At 38.4% G+C, this 12152-nt stretch overlaps 1 protein-coding gene across 2 annotated transcripts; it reads right to left on the bottom strand.

The window, feature by feature from the left end:
- Positions 1 to 7333: 7333 nt before the first annotated feature.
- On the bottom strand, positions 7334 to 10955 carry thtpa (thiamine triphosphatase). 2 transcript variants are annotated; one of them, XM_047350116.1, is made up of 4 exons: positions 10803 to 10955; positions 8567 to 8636; positions 7958 to 8446; positions 7334 to 7861 (listed from the first exon to the last, which is right to left on the bottom strand). In XM_047350116.1, the coding sequence occupies exons 2-4, from the start codon at positions 8634 to 8636 to the stop codon at positions 7761 to 7763; spliced, it is 660 nt and encodes a 219-aa protein (XP_047206072.1). In that variant the 5' UTR covers positions 10803 to 10955; the 3' UTR covers positions 7334 to 7760. The 2 variants fall into 2 exon arrangements, with proteins under 2 accessions (XP_047206072.1, XP_047206073.1); XM_047350117.1 differs by lacking the exon at positions 10803 to 10955 and adding an exon at positions 10740 to 10762.
- Between the last annotated feature and the right edge of the window lie 1197 nt (positions 10956 to 12152).

The following is a 12152-nucleotide window of genomic DNA, read 5'->3' as shown; positions in this document are numbered from 1 at the left end:
AATTTGTTTTATACACTGCCTGGCCAAATAAAAAGGTCACACACTCTAATATTTTGTTGGACCGTCTTTAGCTTTGATTACAGCATGCATTCGCTGTGGTATTGTTTCGATAAGCTTCTGCAATGTCCCAAGTTTTATTTCCACCCAGTGTTGCATTAATTTTTCATCAATATCTTGCATTGATGATGGTAGAGTCTGACCGCTGTGCTAAGCCTTCTCCAGCACATCCCAACGATTCTCAATGGGGTTAAGGTCTGGACTCTGTGGTGGTCAATCCATGTGTGAGAATGATGTCTCATGCTCCCTGAACCAGTGTTTCACATTTGGAGCCCGATGAATCCTGGCATTGTCATCTTGGAATATGCCCGTGCCATCAGGGAAGAAAAAATCCATTGATGGAATAACCTGGTTATTCAGTATATTCAGGTAGTCAGCTGACCTCATTCTTTCAACACATACTGTTGCTGAACCCAGACCTGACCAACTGCAGCAACCCCAGATCATAGCACTGCCCCCACAGGCTGGTACAGTAGACACTAGGCATGATGGGTGCATCACTTCACCTGCCTCTCTTCTTACCCTGATGCACCTGTCACTCTGGAACAGGTTAAATCTGGACTCATCAGACCATATGACCTTCTTCCATTGCTCCAGAATCTTTATGCTCCCTAACAAATTGAAGCATTTTTTTCCCGGTTAGCCTCACTGATTAGTGGTTTTCTTAAGGCTACACAGCTGTTCAGTCCCAATCCCATATGTTCCCATAGCATTGTATGTGTGGAAATGCTCTTACTTTCACTATTAAACATAGCCGGAGTTCTACAGTTGTTTGTCTTCAATCTAGTTTCACCAAACGTTTAAAAGATTGCTGATCACAATCATTCAGGATTTTTTTCCGGCCACTTCCTCAAAGACGATGGGTCCCAACTATCCTTCTACTTTTTAATAATGTGTTGGACAGTTCTTAACCCAATTTTGGTAGTTTCTGCAATCTCCTTAGATGTTTTCTCTGCTTGATGCACGCCAATGATTTCTTCTGAAACAGACTGACATCTTTTCCACAACCACTTTTGACATGGTTGTTTAAGAAATGAGAAGCAACTACGGTAATTACACCAGTTGGGGTTAAATAACTTGTTGCCAGCTGAAAGATAATCGCCCATGCAGTAATTATCCATTGGGAGGCTTGTACCTTTTTGCTTAGTTAATCCAGGTGGCCAGGCAGTGTATTTACCTACCGAGCAAACCATTCAATCCAATCAATTGAAGGAATTCAGGAATGCCTAGATGTACACCTTTAAAATACAGACTTAATAGAGTCGGAAAGGAGGGATGAAGTTTAATTAGCAGTGCTTTCGAGCAACAGTGAACTGGTTTAAATGTTTTTTTGTGTGATCAGTTTACATGCAGTTGCAGTGTGTGCAAGATGTGACCTCCAGCATCTTGTAGCAATAAATAGTGATAGATCAAACTAAAATGAACAATTTCCTCTATATTTTCTCTTGCATCTTTTTCAGTTTAGCGGAATACAAAACAAATGCACATAATTTCAAATGTACTATGTCCGAACCAAAGGTTCATGTTTGATCAATAACGTTAAGGATTTGAGACTTGAGGCCCCCTGCTGGTTCGGAGCAACCAAGCAGTAGCTTAGTTTGCATATGCCTCAGGCTGGGTCTGCTTGTACACAAAATAAGTCCTTGGAAACTGAGAGAAGAAGAAATTAAACATCCACTGAGTACACTACAAGTGGATGTTCTGAAAAGGGTAAAGGTAATATTTTGTTAGGCAAATTTATATTACAAACTGAGAATCTTATAACTAAATATGCAGATTCTGTATTGATTTTCAACATCAATAAAATATAGTCAGCTGGAGCTAAAGTTTGAACACTGCTTCAGCAAACTGAGTAAGGCTGGCTGTTCATAGGATTAGCTGACCAATGAAGTCATGTCTCCATAAAGTAACAAATATGTGAAAAATAGGCAAGAAGTCAAGCTCTTTTGTATCAAAATGAAGATAAATTGTTGTAGGATTTCATTAAGATTTTGAATGCATCACACACGTTCTTCAGAAGGATTGTTGACCACTAATCTCGAAAACAAAATGTAACATATCCATTCTGTTCAGTATCTTTCACTGACTGTGTATATACCTTTTGCATGCCACCATTTAAGAGGTTAATTGAAAGTTGCACATTACCTTTTAAAACCAGAAAAAACAGGTATGTCTGGTATGTCAAGAACAATAATATAAAACAAGAATATATAGTTTAGAGCTTAAAAGTCTGTAGAGAGATTTATGATAGCCTTTGGGCTGGTTTTATGGATGGATATTGAGGTTAGTCCTACATCAAATTAACCATTTAATACTGACTAACCAAACTCTGCTCACAGCAGAATTCATAGCTTATTCTAATCTATGAGTGAATCTACTCCAGAGGAAACAAAATACAGAATTCTTGAGGGAAGGCTGGACCTACACCAGGATTAAAACAGAGGTCTACAGGTCCTTCTCAAAATATTAGCATATTGTGATAAAGTTCATTATTTTCCATAATGTAATGATGAAAATTTAACATTCATATATTTTAGATTCATTGCACACTAACTGAAATATTTCTGGTCTTTTATTGTCTTAATACGGATGATTTTGGCAAACAGCTCATGAAAACCCAAAATTCCTATCTCACAAAATTAGCATATTTCATCCGACCAATAAAAGAAAAGTGTTTTTAATACAAAAACATCAACCTTCAAATAATCATGTACAGTTATGCACTCAATACTTGGTCAGGAATCCTTTTGCAGAAATGACTGCTTCAATGCGGCGTGGCATGGAGGCAATCAGCCTGTGGCACTGCTGAGGTCTTATGGAGGCCCAGGATGCTTCGATAGCGGCCTTTAGCTCATCCAGAGTGTTGGGTCTTGAGTCTCTCAACGTTCTCTTCACAATATCCCACAGATTCTCTATGGGGTTCAGGTCAGGAGAGTTGGCAGGCCAATTGAGCACAGTGATACCATGGTCAGTAAACCATTTACCAGTGGTTTTGGCACTGTGAGCAGGTGCCAGGTCGTGCTGAAAAATGAAATCTTCATCTCCATAAAGCTTTTCAGCAGATGGAAGCATGAAGTGCTCCAAAATCTCCTGATAGCTAGCTGCATTGACCCTGCCCTTGATAAAACACAGTGGACCAACACCAGCAGCTGACACGGCACCCCAGACCATCACTGACTGTGGGTACTTGACACTGGACTTCTGGCATTTCCTTCTCCCCAGTCTTCCTCCAGACTCTGGCACCTTGATTTCCGAATGACATGCAGAATTTGCTTTCATCCGAAAAAAGTACTTTGGACCACTGAGCAACAGTCTAGTGCTGCTTCTCTGTAGCCCAGGTCAGGCTCTTCTGCCCCTGTTTCTGGTTCAAAAGTGGCTTGACCTGGGGAATGCGGCACCTGTAGCCCATTTCCTGCACACGCCTGTGCACGGTGGCTCTGGATGTTTCTACTCCAGACTGAGTCCACTGCTTCCGCAGGTCCCCCAAGGTCTGGAATCGGCCCTTCTCCACAATCTTCCTCAGGGTCCGGTCACCTCTTCTCGTTGTGCAGCGTTTTCTGCCACACTTTTTCTTTCCCACAGACTTCCCACTGAGGTGCCTTGATACAGCACTCTGGGAACAGACTATTCGTTCAGAAATTTCTTTCTGTGTCTTATCCTCTTGCTTGAGGGTGTCAATAGTGGCCTTCTGGACAGCAGTCAGGTCAGCAGTCTTACCCATGGTTGGGGTTTTGAGTGATGAACCAGGCTGGGAGTTTTAAAGGCCTCAGGAATCTTTTGCAGGTGTTTAGAGTTAACTCGTTGATTCAGATGATTAGGTTCATAGCTCGTTTAGAGACCCTTTTAATGATATGCTAATTTTGTGAGATAGGAATTTTGGGTTTTCATGAGCTGTATGCCAAAATCTTCCGTATTAAGACAATAAAAGACCTGAAATATTTCAGTTAGTGTGCAATGAATCTAAAATATATGAATGTTAAATTTTCATCATGACATTATGGAAAATAATGAACTTCATCACAATATGCTAATATTTTGAGAAGGACCTGTACATCAAACTTTCAAAGAGGGCTTTGTGTGATTAAAAACATATTTGATTGCTTGGGGTTTGTCAAAGATCAGAAAATATCACTTGAACAGGTTCTTGCTTAAATTCTAAAAATGTTAAGAAATTACTTTGCATAATTGTTTTGTTTATGGATAACCTGAAAACTGGGGAGATTGTCATCAGCTGGGCTTAAGTACTAGGCTGCAAGCACTCAAAACCTCACAACTTTTGGGATGGTAACGTTAGAGAGCACAGAAATATCTGGGGTTTATTTGGTGTCAATGACCCAACATTAAGCATTGCATCTCCATCTCCGACTCTTGTTCAGGTAATCATTTCAGGGTGTGACCTGCCTCTTGCTCAGTGGCTGCCAGATTAGGTTCCTGTAATGGATTAATTGATTTTTATGTAATCGTTTCCTTTGTTTCCCCCAGAGGTGTGTTTTTTCTTCTTCAGTGACTGGGATGTCAGAAGACTATTGTCATTTCTTGCACTGTTTTCTGCTGCCATTCTAAGTCCAGATATATAGAAATTATAGACTGGGATTTGTTCAGATCCATTCCAGGTTTTATATTAATCCCAGGGCAGCTAGTTTAGGCTAGTAGACGTGGGTTTAACTTGTCTTGTTTATTTAGTGCAAGGCCCAGAGGTCTTTAATCCTAATTTACTTTCTGTTTCAAAATAACATTTTTGTCCAATAGTATCCAGGCTAGCTTCAGGCCTCCTCTTGGCCTAATTCAAACCTTGAAAAAACCTTGGAAACTTTGTGCATCTGGCTTCCTTTGTATACAGTGTAATCAATTAAATAACATGTTAACGAGTTACACAGCTTACCATGCTAAAGTTTATATTTTACATGCAAAAATTTGTTCTCAGAAATTTACTTTGGATTAGTGTGATTTAATAACGTTCAATGTTTTTACTAAACATTGAGCATCTGTATAATTGTAGGCAAATGAATATATAAAAAAAGTTTTAAAAAAAAGTTGTTTTGTTTTATGCAGGTTTGATGACAATGAGAATGTATGAAGGATAAAAGATGGCTCGTTATTGAGGAGAAGTTGTATGGCCAACTACTGGAGGCAGCTAGCTCAATGCACTGATTGAATCTGGACACACGTTATGCGGTGTGCTTAAGAGATGGAGGCTGGAAAACAGAGCATGGCATGGACCTGACCTGCATGAAACATCACTGGATAAAACCATGAATCATTTACAGCTGCAAGTACATACACAGCATGTACAACCGCAACAGCCGACTGTTGTGTTGTTGTTTTTGACCACCTCCAGAGCGTGTCGCTAAAACGCAAATAAAAAAGGTTAGTAAAAGATTGTTTGTGTACCACCTAGCATTTTCCATTTTTTGAATATTTTAATTAGTCTGCTTTATTTTTGAAAGGCCACATATCAGTGAATCTTCACACTGTTTATTTTTTCTTTATACTGTGTACTGTATCAACTGCTCGTGATTTGTACCATTTTTCAGCTGTGGTCGCGGGCCACGCAAAATCATTCAGCGGGCTCCAAATGGCCCCTAGTCTGCACTTTGGACACCCCTGCACTACTTCATCAAAATCCTCCAGGCAAGAGAAATGCGTGTCATTATACAGTAGATTGTTTTTATATTTATGAAGGGATATCATGTAAAATTAATATTGAATTGTCAAAACCTTTCTTTTACAACGGCAGAGTATACACGAAGTTCTGCAACCTTGTTAACAGACACAGGCTTGTGATCCACAAAGGATGATTGCCTATTCAAAGTGCATCGTCAAGAGATACTTCCTCCTTTTTATTTTGCTGCTTTGGTTAACCAAAAATAGCCATCAGACATCATTATAAGGTTCCCCACATAATTTATAATCATCATTGTAGTTTCTGTTCTCATTATCACTGCATATTTGATGTATCATGTAGATGCATTTTATCTGACGCTGGAGCCAACAGTTGTCAGGGTAAGACTTTCAACAAAATGTAATGCCCTGCTAAACTCTTTACTAGGAGAATATTTTCAGGGGTGCAAAATAATATTAATTGTGCAGTGTGGCATTATTAATCCTATCTGAATATCATTCACACATTGTTTGTATACCACTTTTTTTTTTTAACTCTGGTTTATAATTATGATTGCTGCTTTTCTGTGTTGAACTTTAGTTAGTGCGCATGTGTGACAGTGAAAACCTGCAAATTGTTATTGCTCACAAAAATGCAACAGTTGTTTAAATGCACAAAGAATAACTTCAACCTGTAATATGAGTATGTGTAAGCAGTGGGGCAGGTGGGATCCCACATTAAGAAATTAATTTTTAGCAAAATCCGAGGTGACTGTGGCATTTTTGTCTTAATGTTAAAGTTAACTCTGCTATTCTGGACTATAAGTAAAAAACACAAAGGTTAAATTGCCTTTGCCACACTTCAAAATGGGAAAGACAAAGTAACATGCCATTTATGTCAGTCAAATGTGGATTAATGTGCTAATGACACAATTGTGACATTTTCTGCCCTGTTTTATAGACCAAACAGTAATTCCAATGATCTATTTAACTGGTACAGGCCTGTCTGCATAACATCCTTATATTCAAAAAACCGTGGCCATTCGGGCAAATGTGATTGGAATGTGGCACCATTCACCGAATGAGAAAGGAGGCGGAAGTGACACGCGAAGGACCGTCAGTTTTTTTAAAAGAAGGCCAGCAGCTTTGTAGTGGACAGTTGCCAAAGTTTTTTGGGTTTTATCGGTGAACACTTACAGCAACAAACCCTCCAGGTGGATCTGGTGTGACACAAAGGAGGAATATTTGCAAAAAAACATTAGCACTGTTAGGGTCTGTGATGCTGTGGGCCCATTTCTCTTCCTAAGGCTTAGGGAACCTTGTTACTGCATGGCATCATGAACCTTTTGAGAAATCAGCCGATTTTGAGTTATGAAGTTATCTTAGTGGCCATCGGTGTCTATAACAATCATTTACCATTTCAAGGCTTTTATACACATATAAAAGCACACAGTGGTGTAAATAATTGTAGAGGGTGTTGTATAAACATCCAAACCAACTTAGTAGTGCTAACATTAACTAGATTAACAGATACAGGCCATTCTGAGAGGAAGAACAGTATATTTTTTGTCCCAATGCAGCAACATCCCTTGCATGGGTTGTATTTAAGCAGGCTGCTGCAGATAGCAAATGAATAAACGCATCTAAAGAACAAATGTTACAACACAGCATTAAAGAAATTATAATTTGTTATTTAATATATAGTGTGCAATGTCAATAATTGGTCAAATTGTTACAGGAGTGTGTTGGAGAGCATTCTCATGGCAACCAGACCTACACCAAGATGCAGTCATTATTAGTAGCCAACTAACAGTCCACAAGAGAAGGCATGTTGTCTCCAATGGACAGATGAAAATAGATTACCCTTTTTAGAGGTACAAATAGTTCATGCAGTGCTGTCACGTCAATGACATTCCCAATAACTTCCATATATCTGGATCAATTGCTGTTTTATACAGTTGAGAATCAGGTTCATTTTCAAGCAAACAACTGCATTTTGATACAATTCACTCTGCTTATCTAATAAGAACACATTAGGTTTGTAAAATAAGATTAAGTACAGTTAAGAACTATTAGAATCGGTTGTATTGTACAGTATTTTTCTATAAGACATGTGCACTCAGCAGTGTTGCATATTGCTCCGGGCGATATCTTTTAAGGTAAACGGTCATTTTTCCTTCAACTCGCCTCTCTTCGTTCAGACCTGAGTGAAAAACAGAAGAGAAAAACTTCACTGCTTCAGATATAATCCTGTTACAGATGCAAAGCAGAGCATACAGTCTGATAGCTTTGAGCTCACCAAGCTTTTGAGCGGTGTGTCTGATCTTCTCTTGAGCAGACTGCATGTCTCCCCCCTCTGGTATGAGGACCTCTATCTCCCCCACATGGTAGCCAAAGTCAGCTTGGTCCAGATCTATCTGCACCCCCTGCTCTCCTTTCAAAGTGAATGACCTCCGTGTTGTAGTGAACTCTGCGAAGCAACGCAGATTCATCTTACCCAGCCAGGAGTCATCCTCATCCGAGGGAGTCACCTCCGTCTCCCCGTCCTCACAAGCCTCTTTTATGAACTCCTTCACTCTCTGGTAGATTTCGGGCAGATTGGTGATCTCCTTATATTGAGTACACAGAGATTGTTCCCTTCCTGGCTCCCCAGTCCCATTGACTGTAGCTGTGGGGCACTTGAGCTCCCAGGATTGTTTCCGTCTGCGCAGCCACATGTCTCTCAGAGTCAGTTTAAAATCTGGGGTGTCAAAATACTGATCATGAAACTGTTTCAGGCCGACACAGACTGCGGAAAAGAACAAAGTTAAACTGTTAACTGATTGTTAACTAATTAAATTAAACTTGCCTGGAATGACTGTAGGTTTATTGTAACTATGTGCTGGGAATTCATCTGTGAGCTACTTACCTCCAATTTCCTCTATTGTTTTCACGGTGTCAGAGTTGAATAAAAACTTTTGTTCCACTTCCACACTCATCTGAAATAATGCAGCAATATCAGCTTAGAGACAATTACAAACAAACCCAGGTACTTGCAGACTTCAATACATAGAACAACAACACATTAACAACAGAAATGTGCTTTTTACTACAGTATACCATACTTGTTTGTCCTGGGGAACATGCAAAAGTCATTGATGTGATTTTGCATTGAATCTGCATCTTATTCCTGCAGAAACATCAACCTGACTATCTCCGAGCATCGCTTCTCCTAAAGGCAAAACACACCTCGGCCTTTATCTTCGCAGCAGTGCTGCGGCAATTAGGGCGCCCTTCCAGAAATTTGATATCACATTACCAGGTGACATTTCACAATGGAATCAGTTTAAAGGGTGGTGCCACATGCACAAAAGGTGCTAAATAGGAAAGTATACACAGAATTTGAACCAGGTGAAGCTAAGCTATGCTACTTGAGCAGTTCTGGATAGAGCATATTTACAGACAAAGAACATTTTTCTCATCTTAAATGCAAAGTGTATTTATTTTTGTACAGTTTTTACTTAATTACTGCTCTTATTTCAGCAAATGGCATGTTTTAGAGTCAGTTTACTCCAGTTAATAATTATTTGATTAGAAAATTAGTTGATTATTTCAATAATGAATTAATCCAATTAATTGTTTCAGCCCTAACACAAAGGAGTGCTTAATTATAAAAGTAAAATGATAAATGATGTTCAAAATCTTTTACAAATTAAAATCTGAAAAATGTGGCTGCCTTTGTATTCATAACCCCTTCACTCTGAAACACCTAAAGAAAATTTAATGTCACCAGTTCGCTTCAGAAGTCACCTAATTAATAAATAAATTGTAATTTGACCTCAGTATAAATATATTTATTCTAAAAAGGCCTCAGACAGTGAGAAACAGCATAATATAGACAAAGTAAGACAGCAAACAGGTCAGGAGTAAAACTGTTAGTATGTTTAAAACAGGGTTTGATTATAAAGCTATATCCTGGGCTTTAAAAATGTCATAAGACAATGTTGAAGTCATTATGTGTAAATGGCATAAGTACTGCACAACTGGAATCCTAAGACAATGCCATCTATCTAAACTCACAGTGCTGGCAAGGACAGCATAAATCAGAAGAGCAATCAAGAGGTCCATGGAACCTCTGGAGCAGCTGCACAGATCCACTGCTCAGGTGAGATAATCTGTTGACTGGACAACCATTAGTTTGCCACAAATCTGGCCTTCGTGAAAGAGGGACAAGAAAAAAGTGAAGTTATATTTGCTGTTTGCAACCAGCCATGTAAGGGACACAGTATACATGTGGAAGAAGGTGCTCTGGTCATATTGGGATCAAATGCTTACCTTTTTACCTACAGACAAAACAACACGTGTGGTGGAAAACTAACACGCACATGAGCCTGAATATGCCATTGCCACTATGAAACATGGGTGTGACAGCATCATGCTGTGGGGATGCTTTTATTCAGCAGACAGGGAATGTTGTCAGAGTTGACAGGAGGATGAATGGAGCTAAATACTGGGCGACAGAGGAAGAAAATCTGCCGAAAATTTACCTCCCAGCAAAACAAGGACCTAAAACATACACCCAGAGCTAGGAGGAAGGATTTTTGATTAAACATATAAGTGCTTGAATGGCCCAAACAACATCCACACCAAATCCAATTGACAATCTTCAAAAGATTCAAGGACACCTTTGATTCAATCGGACTATTTTTGGAACAAATGGTCAAAGATTTCAGTCTGTGAATGTGAAAAACTGATAGAAACATTCTCTGAAAGACAAAAAATTAACTTAGGAGTTGTAAATACTAATACACGCCACACCTTTAGGATTTTTATTTGTAAACATTTTGAAAAAAAAAAAAAAACTAATTTCCCTTCCTGAGTTCTGTGCTGCCTTTTGTATAAACAACTTTAAGGTAAAATACCATGTACTTTTTGTTGCATTTAAGGAGGAATCCTTTAAACTAACCATAGTGTTTAACTTAACTGGTCACCTGAAGAACCTTTTTCTGTCTTTAGGAATAGTCATTTTGTAGAGTTAGTAATTAGAATAACAGTAAACACCTGTCTCATGAACACTCCGAAACAGTGCTAGAAACAATTACCGTAAAATTATCAAGAAATGGTGTGCCAAACACAAAAAGGCGACGATGTTCATTTTCACATACCTTTACAGGTGAGGGCCTTTCAATTCGGGTTTTACTGACTCAAACCCTATGTGTCATATCCAATTAGGCAGCCCAGAGCCGTCGGCTAAATCTATTTTTGCACAGGCGCATGCAAGGGCACCTATGTGTGTGTTCAGGCTGATCAGCGGCCGCCTCGGTGGCGCAGACGCGCACAGATGGTGCAGCTTTAATCCCCACCACTGCATAAATATTTATTCCGCACACTCGACTGGTTGATGTGCGCCACACCTATCATTTGATTGAAAACATGTCATAATTCGAGCGGGCGGCGCCGAACTGTGGCTTTGCAGCCCTAGCTCCATTATTCAGCTTTAATTAACTCGTCTGAATGTGTGTGACGATTCAAGTTGGCAGAATGGGGGCTCATTTATAATTCACATTTAATAGTGAGAATGGGGAAGGGTTTCATGTTAAATGGCATTACGTCTAATCTAATCTAATCATCAACATGCTTTTTATTAAGGAGAAGTTGATCTATCGGATTGTTTGTTCTTATGGTAATTGCATTGGCCATTAAAACTCTTCCTAATATGTAAATAATGTGTTATATCTGCAGAGTTACATAAGTGATTTCAGAGTTTTGTATAGAGGGCCAAAAGTGCCACAGTCGAATAAATAAATAAATCATAAAATATTTTTTACAAATAAGAAATATCTATAAATTGGAGATACATACACGGCATAACTAAATATATGTGCAATTATTAGAAATGTGCACCAATGTTTTATCATTATTATTATTATTATTATTGTTATGTTGTTAATTTTATTGCTGTAGTAATGAAGTACTAAAAACAAATGGAAATTTTAAATATTTGTAATCTTAATTTTCAAATGAAAACTAAATGGAAAAAATAACAAATAATGAAATTATTAAACATAGAACTCGTTATTTAGACTTTCAGAAATTCCCAGGTTTTAACAGCAAATTTAATTATTTTAGTATGTAATTATTTAATACTGTGTTGCAATGCACACTGAAATAACTTACACTGCCACTGTGACTTGTCAAATATGCCCCATCATTCGAATGGTTAGCCTGCACACCAAGACACCTTCCGACCTACTATAGCATTGTTAGTGTTAAGCCATCCATAGGCTGAAAAAAAGGGCAATGTCCCGTGAAAATGTAGGCAAAATACTTCAGTTTTTTTTGTAAATAAAACAAATATTAATTTTATTAATTTAATAATACATAAATGTAATCACTTACTGATTATTGCAATTATAATTAAAATACATTTAGTTTGGTAATGTTTTAGAGGTATATTAATTAACACAAGTTTAGGTTCATTTTAGGCACCTTTATTTGAAATTGGTAGGTCGGTT

Source organism: Girardinichthys multiradiatus, chromosome 21, assembly GCF_021462225.1.
Source record: "Girardinichthys multiradiatus isolate DD_20200921_A chromosome 21, DD_fGirMul_XY1, whole genome shotgun sequence".
NCBI classification, from domain to species: domain Eukaryota; kingdom Metazoa; phylum Chordata; class Actinopteri; order Cyprinodontiformes; family Goodeidae; genus Girardinichthys; species Girardinichthys multiradiatus.
This window is presented reverse-complemented; position numbering and strand designations above follow the sequence as displayed.